We start from the raw sequence: 26,947 nt of genomic DNA, 5'->3' as shown, positions 1-26,947 counted from the left end.
CTCCAAGTAAACTATACCAAGGAGTATAGCTCCAAGTAAACTACACCAAGGAGTTTAGCTCACAGTGAACTACACCAAGGAGTTTAGCTCAACGTAAACAATATCAAGGAGCACCATCATACAATATTTATAATTCGATAATTAACATGTACTTGAAATGTGTTTTATTTTATTTTTGTTATTCATGTTTTTTTCTTCTATTGAATGGTATATTTGACACTGAACTAGTTCATCTTTATCTCAGTGATAGTGTCCAAATGAGCATAAAATATCACTGGTTTGTAAAAACTACACAGACAACAAAATAGATGTTGATCAAAATATTATTCCCTGCTCAAAATAAAACAAGTAAACAACGTTGACACTGTCAGGTCCATTCTCCATCCATTGGATTTGGGAGTGACGCGGATATGAAAGCTAGTTTATCCGTCTTTCCTTTAAAAGCAGGAAAAGTATTTCTCTCTCGTTATTTGAGAAAAGTTCATATTTGTGTTCATCATGACCCTGCAATTCTGTCTCTTGTGTTATCATATACTGAATGAATGCAAGCAAAACTACAGAGCAAAATCACACTCTTTCTGATTGAACCAATCTATGAACTGTCTGAAACAATGGATATCCGCGGACCCAAATCAGCCCCCAAAAAAATTACCGCGCTGCGCACGCACACATTACCATTCCCTAGGGGCTAAGCCCCCTCTTTCCTTGAATCCTAGAGACGCCCCTGGCTGGTAGGTGTTTTTACTATTTAATCCACCATGACACATCATCAACGTGGGACACACCAGGTCCTAGCGTAAACGTGTGTCCCACATTGATGACGTGTCACCACCGTGGCCCACGCCAGAAATACAGGTGATGTGAGGCGATGCCGGTCAGTGGCACCAGTGGTGACATGTTTCTCAGTTTGCTGGTACAAATGATTGATTATGAGTATCTCGCTATCACCTGGATTGGTCTACTTACAACTGAGGTGACAGGGTGGCACGCCGTCACCTCAGTTGTAAGTATACCTGGCTAGCTAGCATACTGGTAGACTAGATACTCTTAATCAATAATGTGTATGTACAAACAAGGAAACTCAACACTTGTGCCATCATATTAATGTTCTTCAATGTTCAATGTTCTTTAATGTTCTTAATGTGTCTATTTACCTTTTCTGTTGACAAGGTAACTGAGACTTTTGTTAGCTTTTGCTAACATTTAATGGTTTGTAAAATGTAGTAAGCAAATACTTAATATTAATGCATGTTATAGTTTATTTATATAAAGTCTTAGATGTTAATCAAATTGCTCCCCATGTACACTAAGTACTGTTATTTTGTTTTACTTGAAGCTATTTTCTGACTGACAAAATGTTAAGTAAAAATGTATAAAAGTGTTTACAGCTCTGGTTTACAGGGCAGGTACAAACCATAATATGTCTTGTCCTTGCACAGCTGTCTACCAGTCAAACTTGTGTTTCTTTCAACACAACCTACCCACATCTCCACCTGTATGTTTTTACAGATTTCCACTGAGTGCTTTAATTTATTCACAAAGTTCATTCAATGCTCATGTCCCGTTTTGTTTTTGTAACATTACTTCTTGGTTCTGAGCCATTTGCAGAGTCAACATTATTGAGTCCCACGGTGTCTTTACTCCTTTTGTTCCCTGTTTGGTCCATTGACGTGCCCTCAAAGAGCCGAGCCATGAAGGCGAAGCCGTTCTCCTTGATGTAGGACTTCCCAGCGAAGGTGTAGAGGATGGGATTGGCACAGCTGCTGATGAAGGCGATACACAAACTCACTGCCCGACTGGATTTAGCGATATTGATCAATCTGTAGAAAAACAACATGCTAGACCACAACTAAAACGTATACTATATTCAGTGAAAATACATACATTTGATGTTTGGTTAAATCTGTGAGAGCTTAATTTAAACATCTTGCTCTTAAACTGAAACAAAATGAGCACAAATAGACTCAAAGCTACTTGAAGGAGACAACATCAAAGTAACCACACAGACACAAAACAACTTCAAAGAGGCAGGAAATGTTTTCAAAGACACAAAGTGACCACGAAGAGACACTAAACAACTACAAAGAGGCACAAAGAGACACTAAACAACTACAAAGCGGCATGAAGAGACACGAAACAACTACAGAGAGGCACAAAAAGTGTGCAGCTCTACCTGTGAGACTTCAGACTGCTAGACTACCTGAATCCTGCCTGAGTACACTCTTTAAAGAAGTTTCTCTGCAATATTACTATTGTATCTGCTGTATTAGGTCTACTAGAGTGTTAGTCTGTACTGTCTGTCCTATCTAAACTGTTAAGCCGGGACCTTGCTTTCACTCAAAGTGACTGAAAACGCAATAAAACCAGCTAGGGGTAAAGTATCTGTTCTGTAATTCTACTCGGGACTAAGCTCTATTTTACTTTCTACCTTTGAGATGAAAAGTAAAATAGAAACCTCGGTGTGACACTCGATAGTCTGACTGCCAACATCACCACAACAACAAGTTCCTGTAGGTACATGCTGTACAACATCAGGAGAATACATCCCCTTCTCACTCAGAAGGCGGCACAGGTTCTCGTACAGGCTCTGATCATCTCGCGCCTTGACTACTGTAATGCCGTGTTCACACCGGACGCGACGCGAATTTGCGGCGCGACCAGTTTACATGTAAAGTCAATCCACAGACGCGCTGCGGCGCGAATTTGCGAATTTGTGAATGTGCGTCAAGATAGACGCGTTGGAGGCGGTGCGAACAGAACGTTTGACCTGGGGCGAACAAAGCGAAGGACGCGGCGCGAATTCGCGTGAGTTGAATTATCCCAACTCTGGCGGAGAAATCGCGTGACGCAAAGTTGCGGCAGCCAATCAGCGTTGAGAATCAGCGTTGAGAAGCTCCGCCCGTCACCACCGCCGTCTCCCCGTTTCTGAATGAAACTGCTGCTGCTCCGCCTGAATCAGCGCTGACAGCGGCTTCATTGAGACGCTGTTGTGGGACTACGGATAATATTATGAACCCAGACACCATGGAGTTTGATGTTCTGACATATGTGGAGTTTACACAAAAAGTATAAAGCAGAATGGTGGTTATTTCCATGGTGGATGGCATAATCGGTATCGTTTTACGGAGATACGCGAGACGCTGTTCCTGGAGGAGTCGGTGAAATTCACCGAGCTGTGTGCGGCTACGGATGATGTTTTGAACCCAAATACAAGGGCGTTTCATGTTCCGACATGACAAGTATAAAGCAGAACTAGTGGTTATTTATTCCATGGTCGATAGCGGAAATGAAAGCTTCGTCGCTTGTCTCTCACAGAGGCAAGCAACAGAGCTAAGCCACGCCCCTTTGATCGCGCCGCAAATTCGCGTTTGGTGTGAACACCCTCTTTCTACTCGCGCGAGTAAACTTCCGCGGTGGACGCGGCGCCGCAAATTCGCGTCGCGTCCGGTGTGAACACGGCATTACTCCCTCCTGGCAGGTCTACCTGCTAATGCCACTCCTGAAATAAATCAGCTTTTCTCAATCAACTTATGATGTTGTGCTATTGCTAAATGAATACATATACAAAATAATAATAAATAATACAAAAAACATGTAAATGAAAATAATTGAGTTTGAGAGAGTGTGTTAAAATATTTTGTTACTCACGTATCTTTTCTGGGTGAATCCGAAGTGTACTGAGTCGCCACCTTGGACCAAAACATACTTTGTGTTCATTCAAAAGATCAGATCATTGATTCCAAGTCCTAGATATAAATCACGTGATGATACCGCAAACATGCTCTCACCCACCTCTATCATGTTGATAACGTGGTACGGCAGCCAGAAAATGCCAAACGTCACCACGATAGCCAGGATGAGTTTCTCGCTGCGGACTGACCGGCGGAACTTGGTCTGCCTCAGGCGCCTCAGGATGAGGACGTAGCTGGTTATGATGACGGCATACGGGATGATGAATCCAGAGACCGTCTCAAGGACATACTGAAAGCTCACCTGTACATAGGAGGATGCAAAACATGCATCAATAAAATGATTGCATGTGTTTCAGTAGACATGAGTGGAAATATCAAAACAAGGCGGAGCAAAAACAATATGCTGAATCTGTTCATTCATAAGTAAAATATAAACCTGATGAGAGTAAATCAATATTTGTCTCTCTGAAGGTTTTTGGAGCATTTAGCAGCTAAAGAGAATTTCCTTCAGGAGTTGGTGGAAACCAAAAACAGAGCTAAATATAAATATTGGACTTTGGCCAAACGATAAATCAATTTGCCAAGAAAATAATCCGATTAATAACAGATAGTGAAAATAATTTGTAATTGCAGCCCTGGTCTACTTACATGTCGAGGCTGCGTGTGATTGGGCACACACACCAGTCTTGTTGTATTCCTCTCGTCTTTGTCCTCTCTGATAACCCGAAACACCAGCGGGGGGAAAGAGATGACCATCACCAACACCCACATTCCCACGATCACCCTCCTCACAATCTTCATGGTGACCAGGGAGGACATTCTCCTGTGAAACACCACGGCCACCAACCTGTGCACGCTCATCAGGGTGATCAGAAAGATGGAGGCGTACATGTTGGCGTTGCACAGGTAGAACAAGCCTTTGCACATGTAGTCACCAAAGACCCATGACTGCTTGGCCAGGTAAACAATGAAGAAGATGGTGAGCGCCATGAGGCAGCCGTCGGCACACGCCAGGTTGAGGATGAGGAGGGTGGTGACCGAGCGTCGGCGGGTGCGAGCCAAGATGCTCCAGACGATGAAGAGGTTACCAGGGAAGCCCAGGAAGAAGACCAAGCCGAGGATGACGGCACCCAAGGTCGTGGAGAAGTCATTGCTGATGACGCTGCCCCTTTCGGAGTTTTCTGCTTCATTGTGATTGGAAGTTATTAAGAAGGCAAGACTGGAGTTGGTCATGCTGGAAGGAGTTTTGATCCTGAGGACGAGAGACAAAGTTAGAACCTAAATATGCAGACCTTTTGTCTCGTATGAGACACGGCAGGCTTTCAAGTATCAACAGACACTCAGAGAAAACTCTCCTGGAGTGTGATGAGGTAGTATAAATACATGCCGAGTGGGAGGAGAGGTGGATAGGTCTAACAAACACTGGACTTTCAACCAGACAACAGCTGTTCGTGTCCCAAAGTTAGTTAGTCGTTGATGTTTGTGATGTGTTTTCATCCTAACGTGACATTGTTTATTTAGCGTAAGTAGTTATTTAATTTTTTCCCTAAAGCCAACTAAGTGATTTCGCCAACTAAACCAAAGGAAGTGTTTTTGTTTGAATTCGCAAAATGAACCACGTGTTTACTGCGACCGTGCGCTGGACTACCTTGTGTGTTCAGGTGAAGATGCACTGTCACGGGTTGGGTTTTTCTGGGTTCCGTTTTATTCTGTCTCGTGTGTCCTGTTCTCCTGCACTTCCTGTCTGTTGATTATCTGCTGATTGTTTCCTCCTGTGTGTTTCCTCCTGTGTCTAATCACCCACACCTTCCCCGTGCACTTAAACCCTGTGTGTCTTCTGTTCCCTTGTCTGATCATATTGTGTAAAATCATGTGTGGTTCTGTTCCTGCGTTTTGTTCCGTTCTGCCGGAATCCTGTGGTGTTTTTGAGAATCTTGTTTTGAGAATCCTTTCTGTTTTTGGAAGGAATAAAGTTACTTTTCTTTCACTACACATCTGCATTTGGGTCCTTTCTCCGAGCCTCGGCGTGACATGCACAAAAGAAAACATACTTATTAGTTGGAATGCTTCAGCAATGAAGCATTCCAACTAATAAGTATAACAAGTATTGTTCTTCAAATCTTTATTAGTTGGAATGCTTCTGCAGTCCAACTATTGTTATCGTCTTCTTTATTAGTTGGATTGCTTCAGCAGTCCAACTATTATTATCGTCTTCTTTATTCAACTTATTAGTTGGAATGCTTCAGCAAACAACATCGACGTGTTCGTAAGAGTCTTATCTCTCAGAAAATATCATCATTTTGGTATCTTGCCTTTGAAGTTCTTGAGATATTAAGCTTTTTATGAAAAAAAATAATGCACTGAAGTCAATGAGCCTCATCTTAGAAGCAAAAACTCAGTCTCATTCATGACACAGGTGTTTCAAGTTAACTAATGACTGCAGCTTCACACTCATTCTTGTTTTAACTACCTTGTGGGGACACACACACACACACACACACACACACACACACACAGACAGCTGTTGGTGGAGGAAGTGAATTTGATTGCTAGCATGAAGTTAGCTTTGTTAGACTAAGCTCACTGACTGTGTGTCTATGTGCGCGTGTACGGCCGGACGCACACGTTTTATTATGGTCGCGTGTGAGTGCGAACGGCCGCGCGCGTGCACGTGGTAATACTCGCGCACACTGTCACGTGTGTGAACATGAGCCTCAGTGGAGCTGTTGCTCCCATGTCTATTTAAACTCCAGAAAAATATCAAGGATATCAGTGCGATGGTCTCCTCCTCTCCTCTCTGTTGAATGTACTATAATGGTGATTTGAGCATGTTTTTGCCTCGAAATATGGGGTTGGACATTGGAGTGTGTGACTTGGAGATATTCATGAAGATATTCAGTCAAAGGCATTGTAAAGCATTGTAAAGTCTGTCTGTCTGTCTGTCTGTCTGTCTGTCTGTCTTCCCTTTCAAAATAAAATCCCCATGAATTAACTGTATCTTAACATAAAGCTCAAATGAGGATTTTTTTATTAAATACTTAATGCGCTTACTAATACTTTGACTACTGCTGCTAATATTTTGACTATTAGTACTACTGCTACTACTGCTACTAATACTACTACTACTACTACTGCTATAACTATTACTAATTACTACTACAGCTATTAATATGACTACTACTACTGCTACTGCTATTACCAGGGCTCTCAAGTTTTTAAGACAGGGAAGAGTGACATATCCTCCATATGCCCACAGACCACCCCTCCTCCCCCCATATTATTATTAGCTTTATTTTCATTGGTTGCTGGATTACATTTCACCCAGATACAACAGATACGTGTTTCTAATTGGCTATTCGTGTAGCCCATTTCTTTTTTTTGATTGGCTGATGAGTGGCAGCTCGCGGCAAGACTTCCAGGGGATTCGGGGGAGACGTGCTTGATTCCTCCATGGTGAGGGCAGCGCGACCAGGTCATGTTTGTGCGCTGCGGCACATTAAATAGCCTAGAGTTTTTTTTCAGCGTGAGAAATACGATGTGTGGCGGGAGGGCGTGACTTAAGACCAAAATGCGTGACAGTCACGCTTAATGCGTGACACTTGAGAGCCCTGTGTTACTATCAAAACTACTACTACTTCTACTCATACTACTGTTATTTCAACTACTACTACAACTACTACTACTACTACTACTACTACTACTACTACTACTACTTCTACTCATACTACTGTTATTTCAACTACTACTGCTACTGCTACTACTACTACTGTTACTTCAACTACTACTACTTCTACTCATACTACTGTTATTTCAACTACTACTTCTACTACTACTACTACTACTACTACTACTACTACTGTTACTACTACTACTACTACTTCGACTCATACTACCGTTATTTCAACTACTACTTCTACTACTACTACTACTACTGTTGCTTCAACTACTACTACTTTTACTCATACTACCGTTATTTCAACTACTACTACTACTGTAATTTCAAATACTACTACCACTACTAATTCTACTCATACTACTGTTATTTATACTACTACTATAACTACTACTACTGCAACTACTACTACTACTTTTACTCATACCATTGTTATTTCTACTACTACTACAACTACTGCTTTCACTCATGCTACTGTTATTTCTACTACTGCAACAACTACTACTACTTTTAATTTATCTCTTGGATTATTTAGATGTTGCAGTTTTGCTTCCAACTTTTCCATTTAAACTTTAAGGATGTTCAGCAATTCAGTTCAACGCTTTTGGGCTTCAACACTTTTCAGCAGGTAGTTTATCTTTTCAGCTATATTCATCTATTTTCAGCTAAATTCAGCTGTATTCCGCTATTTTCAGCTATATTCCGCTATTTTCAGCTATATTCAGCTATCATTTCAAATATTTAAGCTTTAACCTTCAGCTTTTAGCATTCCAACGCATTTTCAACAGGAAATGCATTTTCTAGTTTCTGCTACTACTACTACAACTACTGCTTTCACTCATGCTACTGTTATTTCTACTACTACTACTACTACTACTACTACTACTACTACTACTACTACTACTGTTACTTCAACTACTACTACTTCTACTCATACTACTGTTATTTCAACTACTACTACTACTACTACTGTAATTTCAAATACTACTACGACTACTACTTCTACTCATACTACTGTTATTTCTACTACTACTACTACTACTATAACTACTACGACTGTGACTACTACTACTACTTTTACTCATACCATTGATATTTCTACTACTACTACTACTACAACTACTGCTTTCACTCATGCTACTGTTATTGCTACTACTTCTACTACTACTACTACTACTACTACTACTACTGTTACTTCAACTACTACTACTTCTACTCATACTATTGTTATTTCAACTACTACTTCTACTACTACTACTACTACTGTTACTTCAACTACTACTACTTCTACTCATACTACCGTTATTTCAACTACTACTACTACTGTAATTTCAAATACTACTACGACTTCTACTTCTACTCATACTACTGTTATTTATATTACTACTATAACTACTACTACTGCGACTACTACTACTACTTTTACTCATGCTACTGTTATTTATACTACTGCAACTACTACTACTTTTAATTTTTTTCTTGGATTATTTAGATGTTGCAGTTTTGCTTCCAACTTTTCCATTTAAACATTAGGATGTTCAGCAGTTCAGTTCAACGCTTTTGGGCTTCAACACTTTTCAGCAGGTAGTTTATCTTTTCAGCTATTTTCAGCTAAATTCAGCTGTATTCCGCTATTTTCAGCTATATTCAGCTATATTTTCAAATATTGAAGCTTTAAGCTTCAGCTTTTAGCATTCCAATGCATTTCCAGCAGGAAATGCATTTTCTAGTTCTTCTTGTTCTTGTTCTTGTTTTTCTTCACCAGGCTCAAACTCATCCTCATCTCTCTCATCATCTGATTCTGCCTCAACTATCTAGTACAGCATCATTTATGCTTGAGTTCTGTCTCCGACAACAATGTTGAGTCATTAAATACATTCATTTTGTCCTGGTGTCCACTAGAATTGACATTCATGACAGCACTCTTATTTAAATAAACAAATAACTGAAATGCTTTCAGAACTAAATATATCATTCCTGACATGTTATTAAACAATAAATATATGAATATATATATACTAACTAACTAACACGTGGCAGGAAGTACAGACTCTAATGTTTGAGGTCTTTCCTTTCATGCATGGGCACATTATGAGACAGTGTGGTCTTTGAGCTCTCTAATAGTTGTGTCTCTTTGTAGTTGTGTTGTGTCTCTTTATAGTTGTTTTGTATCTTTTTAAGGTTGTTTTGTATCTCTTTGTAGTTGTTTTGTATCTCTGTAGTTGTTTTATTATCTCTTTGTAGTCATTTTGTTTCTCTTTCCTATCATTCTTTTCATCATTCATCATTCTTTTTCCCATCAGGACGTAGGTTACGCTGTCCAGCGTGTAAAACCCAGAGAAGGAAGTCCACATTCATCCCCAAAGCTGTTCTCCTCCTAAATACTACAGGGTTAACATAATCACACTTACTCCCTCACTTAGCATCTAGCAGCTGGTCTGCCACCGTATTAGTATAAATAACACAATTCTATAACATATGTATATATTTATTTGTTTATTCTTTACTATTTATTATTTAAATATATAACTGTATTTTTATTTTTATTTTTTTTTCACTTATATTTACTTGCACCTTATCATTCACCTGCACCTTTTATTTATCATAGAACCTCCTCATCTTTGCGTGTGTGTATAATTCTTTCCTATCCTTGTCTTCATCCATTATTGTTTGTTTCTTAATTTCTTTATTTGTTTCTTAATCTCTTTATATGCCGCTCTTTGCCTTCTTAATTACCCCTCGGGGATAAATAAAGTTTTTCTGATTCTGATTCTGATTCTTTGTAGTTGTTTTGTACCTCTGTGTAGTTGTGTTGTATCTCTTTATAGTCGTGGTGTGTCTCTTTGTAGTTTTTTGTATCTTTTTGTAGTTATTTTTTATCTCTTTGTATTCATTTTGTATCTCTTTGTAGTTGTGTTGTGTCTCTTTGTAGTTGTGTTGTGTCTCTTTGTAGTTGTGTTGTGTCTCTTTGTAGTTGTTTTGTGTCTCCTTGTAGTTGTTTTGTATCTCTATGTATTAATTGTGTGTCTCTTTGTAGTTGTTTTGTATCTCTTTGAAGTCATTTTGCGTCTCTTTGTAGTTGTTTAGTATATCTTTGTAGTTGTGTTGTGTCTCTTTGTAGTCATTGTGGGTCTCTTTGTAGTCATTTTGTATCTCTTTGTAGTCATTTTATGTCTCTTTGTAGTTGTTTTGCGTCTCTGTGTAGTTGTTTAGTATCTCTTTATAGTTGTTTTTTATCTCTGAAATGACTCCAGTCAAAGAGTCAGGGGATGGATTTTCCTCCAGATTCAGAATCAGTTTTATTGGCACTTATAGGACTTCCTCAGTTCAAATCTCAGACTGACTCTCTGGCTGTATATCCTCTCATACAAAGCAAGGTGCTCATTTAGTGGTTTTAATATGTAGTACACCTTGAACGGAAACACTGGATAAACTCTCTCATATTGCACACAAATAACAGGAGTTAATACTCGTTGCGCTGTTACAGTTGACTTTGTCTGCACCCTTTTGTCAGTTCTTTTATAAATTTTTCATCATATCATAAAAAATCTTCCTGTTCTGATGTGAGGGTTAAAGGTCAGAGGATGTTGTGTATGTACAAATTCTAAAGCCCTCTGAGGGGAGTTTGTAATTTGTGATTTTGGGCTATACAAAATAAATTGAATTGAATCAGAAGTGCAACTGGGCCATAACCAGGACTTACAAAAAACTAACTAATGTCATATATATATATATATATATATATATATATATATATATATATATATATATATATATATATGCTTGCTGGCTTAAAGTCCGGATCAAAAGCGACCCACCTCAACAGTCTAGACTGTCTTTCAAATAGTGGTGATCTATATTCCTTTATATAATATTATAAAGATGTACCATTACAGTTTGACAAATACTTTCGGAGTAACAGCTGTTCCTGAGTCAGACTTGGCGTTAATAGCAACAGTTTCCCCTGTCAGCGCATCTCTATTCCGTGCTCCAGGTCCAACACGGGTCTCTTCTCCGGAGGAAAGTCCCGGTCCGTCCTCTCCACGTACTGCTGCAGGGTGCTGTACCGCTGCTCGCTCCTGGAGAAGGTGTAGTGGGCCGAGATCTCCTCCCACGCCTTGTGGCTGGGGAAGGGGAACGGCTCGGGGTCCTTGTTCTCAAAGAAGCTCTGCAGGTTTCTCTCGGCCAGCTTGGCGGCGTAGTCCAGCGCGAAGCTGTCGAAGCGCTCCTTCTCCTTTTCCACGTAGCGCTTCCAGAACGTGAGCTGCAGGTAGCTGACCTTGGAGCGGCAGTTCGTGCAGCAAGTACCGAGGAGGCCCCCGAACGCAGCAACGATGACGATACCCCAGCCCAGGATCTGCAGACAAACAGGGATGATGTGAGCTGATCGATTTGGGTTTCAACTAAAACACTTTTATGTCTCAAACTGTCGGTCTGAATATTGACCCTCTGTCTGAAACGCTCCGTTGTAGCGCCTGTCTCTTTCAGAAAAAGTCCAGTCCGCTCCGAATGGCTTCCTAGAAAGATCTGGTGAACCTTTGCTAAGGTACTTGTGATGTAAGCAGCCCACAAAACACTGACTATGGTGTTGAATGAAGTACTCTAATGTAGTGGTTCTCAAATGGGGGTACGTGAGATTTGTTAAATACAATTTAAAATTAGCATTGATTCAAAAAATCTTTCAAAATAGTTATATAATAAAGATTCAATACAAATATAAGTGTAACTTCATAAACTGAATTGTATATATTCTATATTAAATCAGACACTGATGACACAGCGCTGTGTGTTACATCTTTTTTTCATCCAAAGATGATTTAGCACCAGGGTTACTTGGCTGGGAAAAATATTTCACATGGGGTTCATCACTGAAAAAAGGTTGAGAACCGCTATATACATTAGAACCACTGCTCTAATGTATCTGCATCACTTAAAGAGTACTGTTATTGGTACCGGTATTGTAATTTGTTTAACAATATAGCCCGCTGGCATATCCTGGTTTTAAGTCTCCAGTATGGAAGAAACAAAAAAATACTGGATCTTACATTTCCCATAATGCAACGGTATCGCATATTTGATCAGAATGTCTCAGGCTGGTAAACCCTGTTATCTGTTATCGTTTTATCTTCATGCGTCCCAATTTGGAACAAATTGTGCTGTGAATTTGTGTCTAATTTTGGTTGCCCAAGGTGAGATAACCCTTATGACATCACTATGACATCATCAGGGTGATTTGTCTTCTCCAGACCAACAGGAGACATGTATACCTGCATTACGGGGATGCTGGTGGGCGTGAGGCTCTCTTACCTGGGACTGGGCCCTGAACATCAGCAGCAGATCCATGCGCTCATCTTTGGACAGCTTGGACCGGTCGCAGGGCACTCGGGCCAGCTCCTCCTGACACGTCAAGCTCTTGTTTTTACAGAACAGGTCCATCACCACGTTATCGTTGAGGCCGCTAATGGCACACTCGTAAAAGGTACCGTTGAGCAGGGCCACAACGAGCCACATCACAGGGGCCACGCAAGCCCCGGTGAAGATGCTGATGAGCGCCCTGAGGCAGCCGAGGCAGTTCCCCCGGGGGCACAGCTTCATGGGGTTGAGACAGCAGCCGGTGTAGAGCCTCCACAACCTGGAGCTGAAGAAGAGGCCGAAAACTAGCAGCACCGTCGCCGGGCCCAGCAGGAACGTCAGCCCGTAGGCGAAGTTCTGGTTACGGTTGCAGGGGCACTGAAAGGAAACCATGGAGAAGACTCGCTCCCCGCCTATGGTCAGCAGAGCCATGAAGCTGTAGCCGATGGTGGCTTTCTGGTTCATAAAGAAGCGCAGGACGGTCTGGAAGTTATCCATGGCGCCGTAGGGGAGATCCCTCACTCCGGGGACAAATCCAGCGAAGAGGAAAGACCGAGAGCGGAGAGTTGAGAGCCTACAGTCGTTCCGTCCTGCGTTCCTCCAGCTGTGGACAAAGCAGTGTCTGGGCGCGCCCTCTGGCTGCCGCTCCTCTCTGAAGGCTCCTCCTCCAGTCCTCCCTGCAACCCAAAGCCCCTTTATCTGTCCCTCTTTAAAGCCTCCTTAGCTGTCCCTCTTCTTCCCTTTCCAGACCCAGCTGTAAAAAAGTTCCAGCTCCCCCCTGTGTTGAGGCAGTCGCTTACAACAGAAAATCCTGCCGGTCCAGTTTTTACAAGTCTTTGGCTGTCACGTGATCGGAATGCAGCCTGAAGCAGTTATTTACATGCCGGGACACAGACACGGCAAATGAACGGAGACGATGTCACGCTTCTGTTTCTGTTCAGTCATAAACAGCAGTAGGTTATTGATCTCTTCGTGCACACGCACACTCAACCCAACACAACCAACAAAGTGTAGGGCAGCGAGCACTCAGCGAGGATGCAGTGGGCAGGTAGCAGAGTACAGGAAGTGATGACATCCTCTTTGTGGTGTTTTCTGTTCCATTCCCAGAAGACTGAAACCCTGAGCGTGCAACAGGAAGTGGTTACCCCTCCTCTCAGGTTCTGCCTGAGGCCGTCAGTAACACCACCAGTCAGCTGTCACATATACGTGAACATAGAAATCTTCTTTTAATCTTTAATATACATATTTAGTTGGAATGCTTCAGCAGTCCAACTATTGTTCTGCAAATCTTTATTAGTTGGAATGCTTCAGCATTGAAGCATTCCAACTGTTGTTATCCTCTTCTTTATTCAACTTATTAAGTGTGGCTTCAGCTGCAAGGGGTCATAGACCCCTGCAGCAAGCACACTTCATGTTCTCCTGCGGGCTTAATTAGTTGGAATGCTTCAGCAGTCCAACTATTGTTCTTCAAATCTGTATTAGTTGGAATGCGTGAAGTTAGCTTTGTTAGACTAATTTAAACTTTTAAAATGTTGACAAAACACCTTCTGATATCTTTAATATCTTTTTTCACCGTTTTCGTTTTATGCTTTTTTAGCAACTTTTCTGACTTTAATATGGGTGTCTATGGCGTGAGTGATGTCACTGCTAGAGGGGACAGACCTTGATGTCAGACATGTCTTTTGAAAAACTTTCTGAAAATGTTTATTGCACTTTTCAATAGTCGGCTTCAAGGGCGTTTTCAACAACCTTTGATAAAACCACCTTCACGCGATACGTCTACACTTCTGTGGGAGGCGGACGACTGCTGCATGACTCACACGAACAGGAACAGCCGGTAAAACAAGAACTTCCTTTTTCTAGAGAAATGTGCTAAAACACGGCAAACATTAGCAGTACTGCGTCTCATAGAAGAGCAGTATTTCAACACAGTCTTTCACACACTCTGATATTTGTTTTCTGGTCTTGTATCTTTCTTTCTCACTGTCCTGTCACATGGAAACTAGTAATCTGCAGTGCAGAGGTCACAGAGGGTTGACCTTTAAGCAGTGGCGGGCCGTGGATTTTTTCTGGATTTGCTGTTCGCGGCGCTAGTTAGCTCGCTGTTAGCTCGCTTTCCATCGCGCCTCGGTTGGCCAGGCAAGGTGTGATGCGCCGCGGGACTGGGAGGACAGCAGGTCCAAGTGTTATACAGTACTGTATACAGGACAAGTCTGCAGCTGCTGCTTCTTCTTCAGTTTAATGGCAGATCGCAACCAACTTGACTAGGTGCATAGTGTACCGGCTGTCACCATGTAGATTAACCGGCTTCTCTACCATAGAGAGAAACAGATTGTTAAGCAGAGCGTTAAGCAGAGCGTTAAGCAGAGCGCTTACCAGAAGCAGACACTACATGTAATGATCATACATGTAGTGTATTTGTGAAAAACAATTAAATTATAAAATAGCTATAACTTTGTGATTCTGTTTAGGCCAGCAGTGAAGGCTTAGCAGGCCGTGACGGCCCGCCACTGCCTTTCAGGAAAAACACTGATGGCGTTTCCCCGACCATCCCTAACTATTAGCAAGCACAATTTATACATGAGTGATGTACAGCAAGGAATTATAAGATCTCCACAAAATAACATTTCCCTGTGAGAACAAGACATCAAGCCCCTATTTCCTGATTAAGTCCTAATATCCTTGCTCTGGTCCCATGAAAACAGACGGTTTATTTCCCCTGATGGCCAGAAACAGCAGTGATGAGTAAACACAAAGAAGTTTTGCATCACTAGTAAAATGCAACAGAAGGCCGAGTCTGAGCAACATTGAAGCTGTCAGGTAAAAAACAAAAAAGTTTCTCAGAAATAAAACCTTTTTTATCTTCAGAAAACTGCTTTACGTTTTTCAATAAAACCAAGCGACATAAAGCCGTTCCAACTCCCATTGGTTTGCAAGAGAATCCATCAAATAGGAAAAACTTTACAGCAAATATATCTTAAAAAAAAAAATTAAGCAACTATTTGGGTTCTAAAACAACAAAACAAAACCTGAGAAACATTTGAAAGACTCAGAAAATGACGATGACCCTGCAAATGACTTTGCAAACTCTGGAAACTCTGTTTGCCAATAAGGAAACAGCGACGGCTTATTTTGCTGTCCAAAGTTTTAAAACAATGGTTCATAGGTTTGTAGTAAATCTGCAATGTGTAAATAATCAAGTCAGCAAAAGTAAGAGAGAGGCAGAAAAATCTTACAGAGAGAGATTAATGAAAAATGTCATTTAGAATTCCCAAAAGTATTTTCTAGTGAACTTTCAAGAGTGACTGACCTTCCCAGGACTTGATGTCTCCCTGTGATGAATTAGATTATATTATCCCACTGCTGCTCTCCGATCTGTCCGACAGCGTTTCCCTCTTGTGATGGTCTCTGTGAGTTCGGTCCATAATAAACTGAATCACATCCTGCCCCACAGGTTGAAACATGCTGTGGTGAAAGAGAGGTGTGTCCTTCCTTAAAACTCTCACTCTCCCTCCCTCAATCTTCCGTGCTGTATAATCTCCATATATGATTATGATAATGTGGAATGTATCCGTGCTATAACATTGTATCCATTCAGGCCTAATTTTTCTTCTTCTTCAAGTAAACAAACATGCATTGTACTTGGAAGCATGTCCCAATGTCTCGTATCGAAATGCATTTTTCGGTTTCCCGAGACAGTTTTCAGGTGTTGCGTACTCTGAAGTAATGGATAAATTCGCGCACAAGCTCCTCTGTTTATGGGATAAAGGTAGCGCACACACACACACACACACACACACACACACACACACACACACACACACACACACAGACAGACAGACAGACAGACAGACAGACACAGACACACACACACACACACACACACACACACACACACACACACACACACACACACGCCCCTGACAGGCCTTAATCCTAATGTAAATTGAGTTTTAGGAGGAGGATAATTGTGCACTCAAGTGCCAATTTATTATGAACTAATGTTGTCTAATGCAACAGTCCTGCCATAAATTCTAACTTAAAAGGGAATATGTTTTGTTTTAACTGTTTTAGATTCAGGTAGTTACTAGTCGTTAGTTAAGTATTTTGTGTGACCCCACCTAAAGTGAGGACTATCTATGCTTTACAACGCATTTATAAATGACATTGAAAGGCCAGCAGTGCCTCAAAGCTAACAAAAGTCTCAGTTAGCTTCTCAACAGAAAAGGGAAATAGACACAACACAAAGTGATAAAGGACATCCATATGATGGGGGGGCGATGCCCTGCAGTGGCACGAGTGTTTCATAGTTTGCTGGCACATACATATTATTGTTTATTGTTTATGGGTATCCAGCTAGCTAGTTTTGACTTGTTTGCTAGCTAGCTTCTATAGCCACTGGCGGGCATCGCCTCAGTCCCATCACCTGATCATGTTATTTCTGAACTGGGCCATGGTGGTGACATGACGTTGACTAGGAGGACCCGGTGTCCCACGGTACCAGGACAGAAAGCCTCAGTCCCATCACCTGGCTGGTGGTGACACATCATCAATGTGGGACACACCAGGTCCTAGCGTAAACGTGTGTCCCACGTTGATGACGTGTCACCACCGTGGCCCACGCCAGAAATACAGGTGATGTGAGGCGATGCCCGTCAGTGGCACCAGTGGTGACATGTTTCTCAGTTTGCTGGTACAAATGATTGATTATGAGTATCTCGCTATCACCTGGATTGGTCTACTTACAACTGAGGTGACAGGGTGGCACGCCGTCACCTCAGTTGTAAGTAGACTGCCAGTATGCTAGCTGGCCAGTTGGCTAGCTGGCTAACTAGCATACTGGCAGACAAGAAACTCTTAATCAATAATTTGTACGTACAAACAAGGAAACATACTCACCACTTGTGCCACAGAATGACGGGCATCGCCCCCCCATCACCATCATATTAATGTTCTTTATCACTTTGTGTCGTGTCTATTTCCCTTTTCTGTTGACAAGATAAATGAGACTTTTGTTAGCTTTGAGGCACTAATACATGTGTTGTATGGCATAGTCCTCACTTTAGATGGGGTCACACAAAAATACTTAACTAATACTTAACTAACAACTAGTAACTACCTGAATTAATCGTGACATTTATAAATGCTTTGTAAGGCATAGATAGTCCTCACTTTAGTTGGGGTCACACAAAATACGTAACTAACGACTAGTAACTACGTGAATTAATCATGAATTGCAGCATTAAAACTCGTTTATAAAGCACATGTTAACATAGTCTATAACCATTAGTGCATATCTGAATCATTATATGTATAAATAAATGCATGAATAAATAACATTTAAATTATTTTTGTATCATTTACTAACACTTATAAATTACCTTATTAATCATCTATAAGTCCTAAATACTTAATTTAGAAATGGGGAATCCATCATTTATAAAGTATGAAAACCCAATCATGAAATGCATAATATTCAAGCATTAATTTAATCAAGAATAAAACATTTATAACTATGTTTATGAATTACATACTAATGAGTCACTAATGAGTGTTCATGTTGGAACAATGCTTTATAAATGATGAATTAAGTGTTTGCTCCTGCTTTACTAATGCTAAATACTGTGTAGTTATTATAAAGTGCCACTAAAACATCTCACTGTTTATTGAAATGCATCCCCACAAACTACATCCTCCAAAATTATCAAGTTAAATCGGCACTTCTGAAACATTTAAAAACAATCTGAACATTACAGACTGCATTAGTAGGTGGAGCCTAACTTGTAAATTAATGTGAGTCTGTGTTTCAGCTGAAACTCATGATTACTCTTTCACTGCACTGATGGGTGTGACCAAACAGATACTAGTGAGGATGCCTGTTGTTTTACAAGTACTTACATTTTTGGGGTATATGGTTTGGGATGTAAGTCACATTTGGAGCATTGCAATGCTTATCCAATCGGTTTTCTACAGATGAATCTTAGTCTGGATGCTCTGGCGGCTGAAATGAGATTTCAAAGGGTAAAAAACTACGGAGGGCAGCAGAGAACAATAGTTCATGGATAAATACTGAAATAGTCTGCTTTTGCTTTTACTCTGTTCTTACCTGATTCTGCTATCTGAACACACAAATCTGATAACTTGAAAATAAAAATGCGGACTATTCTATAAGCTCTTTAAACGTAACATTTTAATGTATCAAGCTAAATATTTAATGTAGCATTCTTATGGAAAATTGAGAAGTTTAAGTAGACATTTTACACTAGCTGAGACCCATGTATTGTAAAAGCAATCATTTTAAATTACTCATTTCATCATGATAGATAATTAAGGTGAAACATTGAGACCGTGCAGAGTTGAAGGACTGTAAAATGGCTTTGAGACGTGTGCAAAGGTTTTCATAGACGGTGCCCAAACCAGAAGAGAACTGGCTTCAGTGTGTATAAATTGTATAAAAGGCAACAATTTAAAACATGGAGTTTTTTGATGTTGCAGCGGAGTCCAGGTCAGACACGCCAGAGGAAACTATTCTCTACCTTTCCAAGTATTTCACGAGAGGAAGTTTACACTTTGCGCTCAAGCTAGTGTATTCAGGGTGTTTATGATGCAATACATATTTACAAATGCAATTTCCAGTAAACATTTCATGGTTTGTAAAATGTAGTAAGCAAATACTTAACGTTAATGCATGTTATAGTTTATTTATATAAAGTAAGTCTTATCTGTTAATGTCATTTTTTTTTCTTGCAATCAAATTGCTCCCCATGTACACCAAGTACTGTTATTAAGTTATTTTCTGATGTTAAATAAAAATGTAAAAAAATATTTACAGCTCTGGTTTACAGGGCAGGTACAAACCATAACATTGCACAACTGTCTACTAGTTAAACTTATGTTTCTTTCAACACAACCTACCCAAATCTACACGCTCCACCAGTATTATCTTTTTTTTTACAGATTTCCACTGAGTGCTTTCATTTATGCACGAAGTTCATTCAATGCTCATGTCCCGTTTTGTAACATATTACTTCTTGGTCCTGAGCCGTTTACAGAGTCAACATTACTGAGTCCCACGGTGTCTTTACTCCTTTTGTTCCCCGTTTGGTCCATTGACGTGCCCTCAAAGAGCCGAGCCATGAAGGCGAAGCCGTTCTCCTTGATGTAGGACTTCCCAGCGAAGGTGTAGAGGATGGGATTGGCACAGCTGCTGATGAAGGCGAAAGCCGAAGTCACTGCCCGACTGGATTTAGTGATATTGATCAATCTGCAGAAAAACAACATTTTAGACCACAACTAAAACGTGTACTATATTCAGGGAAAATAAATGTGATGTTTGGTCAAATCCTTGAGAGCTTAATTTCAACATCTTGCTCTCAAACTAACTGAACAATGAAATATAAATGCATCAATGAATAGACACAGACACAAAACAGCTTCAAAGAGGCAGGACATGTTTACGAAGACACAAAGTGGCCACGACGAGACACTAAACAACGACAAAGACGCACAAAGAGACACTAAACTACTACAAAGACGCACAAAGAGACACAACAATGAAAACACACTGTCTGACTCATTGTGTGTTAAACCTGTTTCTTCCAAATCTCCTCTCCTCTTGTGTCTGTCTTTCCCCTGTTTGTTTTGTGTGCCATGTGTTGGTGTTTTCGGTCTTGCCTCCTGAGACCTCCCATGGTCGCACCCTTGATTGGCACACAGCTGCAGACAATCTGCCTCGTCACCTGCAGTATATCAACCTTGGTCCTGGCTGCAGGCCACTTCCGTTTTGTCTTCTGCCCCGGTAGTCACCACCACGCCGTAAGTTCGCTGCAGTTCTTTGTCCATGGACTAAACCCTGAATTCCCTCCGGCCTAGAAGTTCCTGCCTCCGGCGTCGAGCCACAGGACTCACACCACCCAGCACCACCCGTGGTGGACCACGGGCTCCCCACACACCCTTGGGCTGAAATAAATACTGTTTCCATTCTCTGATACTGTCTCCGTGGTCTGCATTTGTGTCCTAATATTGTGCTCCCATGACATAATGTTATCAGTCCAATGTAAGTTATTTTGACTTATTTTGTCTGACTACATGCGCATTTGCGTTTACAATAAATAATCAAAAAATATGTGTTTGGTTTAAACACGTGGGGGAATTAATCAGATTTATTAATTAACTTATGATGCAGTGCTATTGCTAAATAAAAAATATAAAAAAATGTCAATGAAATGAATTCCATTTGAGAGTGTGTTAAAATATTTTGTTACTCACGTATCTTTTCTGGGTGAATCCGAATACCACTGAGTCGCCACCTTGGACCAAAACATACTTGGTGTTCATTCAAAAGATCAGATCATTGATCCAAAGTCATGAATATAAATCACGTGATGATACCGCAAACACGCTCTCACCCACCTCTATCATGTTGATAACGTGGTACGGCAGCCAGAAAATGCCAAACGTCACCACGATAGCCAGGATGAGTTTCTCGCTGCGGACTGACCGGCGGAACTTGGTCTGCCTCAGGCGCCTCAGGATGAGGACGTAGCTGGTTATGATGACGGCATACGGGATGATGAATCCAGAGACCGTCTCAAGGGCATACTGGAACCTCACCTGTACATAGGAGGATGCAAAACATACTGTTGAAATGATTGCATGTGTTTCAGTAGACATGAGTGGAAATATCAAATCAAGGTGGAGCAAAAACAATATGCTGAATCTGTTCATTCATAAGTCAAAGATAAACCTGATGAGAGTAAATCAGTATATGTCTTTCTGAAGTTTTCTTTTTGTGAAGAAATAAGTGAAACCCTTGTCTCAGGGTTGGATTTAGGATACTACTTCTAGAACTTTTAATTTAATTTAAAATGATACATTTTCACCTTAGTTGGGGTTCATTATTCTTTTGATGTATATTTCTTGTAGGTATTAGAAAAACGTAGTTGTGTGCAACGCCAGGAAAAATAATGTATCAGTATTATGTTATTCCATCTTGTTATAAAGCGAAAACATCTTGTTATAACCTGAAAATACCTTTTAAAAACATTAAAATATCTTGTTATAACGTAGAAAATAAACTTTTATAAAATGAAAACATCTTGAAAGGACATGCAAATTGTATAAGCTCTTAAACTAAACTACACTGATCTGTGTTTTCTTTTTATGATGTGGCCGTAATGCGCCACATGTCTTAGTTAAATGTCTAGCTAGATGTGTACATGTTTTATAATTCTGTATGGTGTTATTCCATCTATATGTGCATGTATGTCAATCACAAAGGGACTTTGTTTTGTAATATTAATTGTCTATTCATGTGTGTTGATGGCAGTAAAGTAAAACAGATATACATTTTCAGTTATTTGAGTTTTTTAATCAGTTGCAGCTCTAAAAACCTCACTGCACACTAACTGCTGCAAACAGCTGACTGACAGATTTAGAGACTAGCTGGTGAACACAATGGAGCATTTAGCAGCTAAAGAGACCAAACACAGAGCTAAATATAAATATTGGACTTTGGCCAAACGAAAAATCAATTAGCCAAGAAAATAATCCGATTAATAACAGATAGTGAAAATAATTTGTAATTGCAGCCCTGGTCTACTTACATGTCGAGGCTGCGTGTGATTGGGCGCACACACCAGTCTTGTTGTATTCCTTTCGTCTTTGTCCTCTCTGACGTCCCGAAACACCAGTGAGGGGATAGCGATGACCATCACCAACACCCACATTCCCACGATCACCCTCCTCACAATCTTCATGGTGACCAGGGAGGACATTCTCCTGTGAAACACCACGGCCACCAACCTGTGCACGCTCATCAGGGTGATCAGAAAGATGGAAGCGTACATGTTGGTGTTGCACAGGTAGAACACGCCTTTGCACATGTAGTCACCAAAGACCCATGACTGCTTGGCCAGGTAAACAATGAAGAAGATGGTGAGCGCCATGAGGCAGCCGTCGGCACACGCCAGGTTGAGGATGAGGAGGGTGGTGACCGAGCGTCGGCGGGTGCGAGCCAAGATGCTCCAGGCGATGAAGAGGTTACCAGGGACGCCCAGGAGGAAGACCAAGCCGAGGATGAGGGCACCCAAGGTCGTGGAGAAGTCATTGCTCACGACGCTGTCACTTTCAGGGTTTTCCGTGACATTGTGATTGGAAGTTATTAAGAAGGCAAGACTGGAGTTGGTCATGCTGGAAGGAGTTTTGATCCTGAGGATGAGAGACAAAGTTAGAACCTAAATAAGCAGACCTTTTGCATCGTATGAGACACGGCAGACTTTCAAGTATCAACACTCAGACTCTCCTAGTGTGATGAGGTAGTATAAACACATGCCGAGTTGGAGGAGAGGTGTCTAGGTCTAACAAACATTGGACCTTCAACCAGACAACAGCTGTTTGTGTGCCAAAGTTAGTTAGTCATTGATGTTTGTGACATATTTTTATTCTAATGTGACATTGTTTATTTAGCATTGTTTATATTCCTTTCTAAAGCCAACTAAGTGTTTTTGTTTGAATTCACGAAATTAACCATGTGTTTACTTATTGATGTTATTATACCTATTAGCAGATCCCTTAAATGTATACACACTTTCTGTTTTTCACCTGACCCGCGGGACCCGCATAGGTTATCAAGACACCAGAGATATTACTGTTATCCATGAGACGGTAATGCGTCAGTCAGTTGTTAAACAAGCACCAATAGGCAGAAGAAGACACTCGTCTAGTCTATAGCGAAGGTTGTCGAGAAGTATTTAAAGCGAAAAAATGAAGACGAGAGTGCTGCCAAAGTCCCCCAAAAGTCTAAATGTTTGTTCAAGTACAATCCTGACTTCACTAAGTAGGGCTTTGTGAACGGAGGTACGAGGCAGAGACGAGAGCCCAGTGTGTGGAGTGTGTGAAAGCTAGCTAACGCAGCACTGAAGGTTTCGAAGCTAAAGCGGCATCTAGAGACCAAACGTGGGATAGCTGGTGGGATTTTTCACTTTTAAAAATGTATTTGACATAGTAAATACTTCTTTAGTAAAAGTAAAAACACGAACGGTGGATTTCATTTTCACAAGTATGACAAATGGGCTTTCTTTCGTGTATGAAACAAGACTTTCAGTCGTCTGTTTATCACTGCTGATAGCAGAGACAGAGAGATCTTTGCTGGTCCATGTGAAAGAAACAAAGAAGAACATCCACGGTGAGCGGATAAACTGCTCACCGTGGATGTTTTTCTTTGTCTGGTAGCAGATGCAGACCTTCTTTCAACACTGATCAGATCTAGTATCCTGCACACTATACTTATTATCAAAAATCGCTTATCATATGTTTTTGTTAAATGTTCTCTCCTGATGGCTTCATAGAAGGTTTCAGACTGAAACCGGATGTCAGACATGTCTTTTGAAAAACTTTCTGAAAATGTTTATTGCACTTTTGAATAATCGGCTTCGAGTGTGTTTTTGACAACCTTTGATAAAACCGTCTTCACGGGATACGTCTACACTTCTGTGTGAGGCGGACGGCCGCTGCATGACTGTATAGTTAGAGGTTACAGGTAAAACACAGTTGCTCTTTCTAGAGAATTTTTCTAACTGTGAATGATACAAATGAATACAATACAAAGGAAAGAGAGGTGGTAGAAATTACATTAACAAAAAGTATTGGTGATTTTCACTTAACCCTTTATTCAGAATAGTTGGTGGCCTGATTTTGTTTATTTCTGAGAACACCTAAGCAAAAATGGTGATGGTCTGGAGAAAATAGTCCGCCATGACCGAAGATAAACGTTACAAAATGCACACGAGCTGTTTCCAGAACTAGAGGATGGCTGCCACCGTGACGCAGCCTAGAAAATATTAGGTCCTGTAACCAACAGTGTAGATCAAACTCAGAGTCAGCGTGCTAAAGCACGGCAAACATTAGCAGTAGTGCGTCATAGAAGAGCAGTATTTCGACACAGTCTTTCACGCACTTTTTTTTCTTGTATCTTTCTTTCTCACTGTTCTGTCACATGGAAACTAGTAATCTGCAGTGCAGAGGTCACAGAGGGTTGACCTTTCAGGAAAAACACTGAAGGTGTGTCTCCGACCATCCCTAACTATTAGCATACACAATTTATACATGAGTGATGTACAGGCAGGAACGATAAGATCTCCGCAAAATCACATTTCCCTCCGTGAGAACAAGACATCAAGCCCCTATTTCCTAATTAAGTCCTAATATCCTTGCTCTGGTTCCATGTAAACAGACTGTTTATTTCCCCTGATGGCCAGAAACAGCAATGATGAGTAAACACAAAGAAGTCTTGCATCACTAGTAAAATGCAACAGAAGGCCGAGTCTGAGCAACACATTGAAGCTGTCAGGTAAAAAACATTGTTTCTCAGAAATAAAACCCTTTTTATCTTCAGGAAACTGCATTAAGTTTTCAATAAAACCAGGTGACATAAAGCCGTTCCAATCCCCAGACAACCATCTATCAGTTCTGGTAAAAACACAAACATCTGCAAATTATAATCTAATGTTGGAGCAGACATATGACATACATGTACTGTTGTAATGGAGAAACTAATAAAACTGATGCAATTTACTTTAAAAAAGACAAACTAATTAATGTCTGCAAGATAATCCATCAAATAGTAAAACATGTTTACAGCAAATGTATGTTTAAAAAAAAAATTCAAGCAACTATTTGGGTTCGAAAACAACAAAACCTGATAAACCTTTGAAAGACTACAAATAGACACAAAACAACTACAAAGAGACACAAAAGAGCTGCAATGAGACACACAGCTCCACCAGTCAGACCAGTGTTGCCATCTGAACGAGCTGAAGAAGACTCTGAAAATGACTACAACTCTGGAAACTCTGTTTGCCAATAAGGAAACAGCAATGGTTTATCTTGCTGTCCAAAGTTTTAAAACAATGGTTCATAGGTTAATCAAATGAATAATCAAAGTCAGCAAAAGTAAGAGAGAGGCAGAACAATCTTACAGAGAGAGATTGATGGAAAATGTCATTTAGAATTCCTAAAATCAAGTATTTTCTAGTGAACTTTCAAGAGTGACTGACCTTCCCAGGACTTGATGTCTCCCTGTGATGAATTAGATTATATTATCCCACTGCTGCTCTCCGATCTGTCCGACAGCGTTTCCCTCTTGTGATGGTCTCTGTGAGTTCGGTCCATAATAAACTGAATCACATCCTGCCCCACAGGCTGCAACATGCTGTGGTGAAAGAGAGGTGTGTCCTTTCTTAAAACTCTCACTCTCCCTCCCTCAATCTTCCGTGCTGTATAATCTCCATATATGATTATGATTATGTGGAATGTATCCGTGCTATACATTGTATCCATTCAGGCCTAATTTTTCTTCTTCTTCAAGTAAACAAACATGCATTGTACTTGGAAGCATGTCCCAATGTCTCGTATCGAAATGCATTTTTGGGTTTCCTGAGGCACCTTTTCACTCGTGAGTCAGGTGTTGCGTAATCTGAAGTAACGGACTCTTGCACAAGCTCTTGCACAAGTTTTATAGGATGCTGGGCACACAAGTGCAAACATGCATACAGGTGGCACACACACACACACACACACACACACACACACACACACACACACACACACACACACACACATACACAGGTATGAATTCATAACTTGTTCACACAGGTTTCTGACAATGACAGGAATGCTGGAAATGAGAAGAAGCCCAAAGATGAAACCTTCCTTCTCCCAGGGTAGGTTTTCTGAACATGCACACCCTTGTTCAGTGACGTCATGGCTCCCGTAAATGCAGTTTCAGCACTTAGACATGTCAGTGGAGGCGGAGGAATTTGACTGATCGTTTACTGTCACTGCATAGCTGAGAAAGAGAAACAAGAATAAAGTCTTTGTAATGGTCTGAATGAACTCCAAAACCTTTATCTCTTGGAAATTCTGAATTAAAGAAAGAAAAGGTTTTATCATTCATCATAGTTGTAGTTTGAACATATGTTCTTTATGTAAATGAACGACTGGGGAAGTTCTCTGGTGATATGTATTAGTAAAATGTGACCATATTCACCTGGGGCGTCCTAATTACTTACTAAATATGAATTGATCAATGCTCAAATCTAAATGGGAAACTTCATAAAACATTCTACAGCAACTTAGACACAGTGGTGCTTTGAGCTGATGTATCAGGTATTATTTTACCATGTTTGACTTACATTAGCATGTTAGCATGGAAATGTAATTATCCAAAATA

General features: G+C 40.6%; 3 protein-coding genes across 3 annotated transcripts; all 3 read right to left on the bottom strand.

The window, feature by feature from the left end:
* Positions 1-1,408: 1,408 nt before the first annotated feature.
* On the bottom strand, positions 1,409-4,925 carry LOC306753848 (leukotriene B4 receptor 1-like; the record flags this gene model as incomplete). Its single annotated transcript, XM_079237765.1, has 3 exons — positions 1,409-1,820; positions 3,755-3,993; positions 4,341-4,925. The coding sequence occupies 3 exons, from the start codon at positions 4,923-4,925 to the stop codon at positions 1,544-1,546; spliced, it is 1,101 nt and encodes a 366-aa protein (XP_079093891.1). The 3' UTR covers positions 1,409-1,543.
* A 6,232-nt stretch (positions 4,926-11,157) lies between these two features.
* Positions 11,158-14,104, bottom strand: LOC306738346 (calcium homeostasis modulator protein 5-like). The gene is made up of 2 exons (XM_079220189.1): positions 12,673-14,104; positions 11,158-11,722 (listed from the first exon to the last, which is right to left on the bottom strand). The coding sequence occupies exons 1-2, from the start codon at positions 13,213-13,215 to the stop codon at positions 11,333-11,335; spliced, it is 933 nt and encodes a 310-aa protein (XP_079076315.1). The 5' UTR covers positions 13,216-14,104; the 3' UTR covers positions 11,158-11,332.
* A 4,838-nt stretch (positions 14,105-18,942) lies between these two features.
* Positions 18,943-25,861, bottom strand: LOC306738328 (leukotriene B4 receptor 1-like). Its single transcript, XM_079220165.1, has 5 exons — positions 25,773-25,861; positions 22,323-22,926; positions 21,130-21,330; positions 20,986-21,026; positions 18,943-19,981 (listed from the first exon to the last, which is right to left on the bottom strand). The coding sequence occupies exons 2-5, from the start codon at positions 22,905-22,907 to the stop codon at positions 19,720-19,722; spliced, it is 1,089 nt and encodes a 362-aa protein (XP_079076291.1). The 5' UTR covers positions 22,908-22,926; positions 25,773-25,861; the 3' UTR covers positions 18,943-19,719.
* Positions 25,862-26,947: the final 1,086 nt, after the last annotated feature.

The sequence above is a fragment of the Taurulus bubalis genome (genome assembly GCF_910589615.1).
Source record: "Taurulus bubalis genome assembly, chromosome: 1".
NCBI lineage: Eukaryota > Metazoa > Chordata > Actinopteri > Perciformes > Cottidae > Taurulus > Taurulus bubalis.
Note: the sequence above shows the minus strand (reverse complement) of the source record. Positions and strands in the feature narration are given on the sequence as shown.

Bases quoted from the DNA above. Each gene is read 5' to 3' on its own strand.
- LOC306738346 (XM_079220189.1), bottom strand. From the start codon at position 13,215: ATGGATAACTTCCAGACCGTCCTGCGCTTCTTTATGAACCAGAAAGCC. The intron at 11,723-12,672 runs GTAAGAGAGCCT...GTTTGTCTGCAG, and splicing joins TGTTCAGGGCCCAGTCCCAG to ATCCTGGGCTGGGGTATCGT.
- LOC306738328 (XM_079220165.1), bottom strand. From the start codon at position 22,907: ATGACCAACTCCAGTCTTGCCTTCTTAATAACTTCCAATCACAATGTC. The intron at 21,027-21,129 runs GTGGGTGAGAGC...TTTTGGTCCAAG, and splicing joins ACGTTATCAACATGATAGAG to GTGGCGACTCAGTGGTATTC. The intron at 19,982-20,985 runs GTGAGTAACAAA...GTTTTTCTGCAG, and splicing joins GATTCACCCAGAAAAGATAC to ATTGATCAATATCACTAAAT.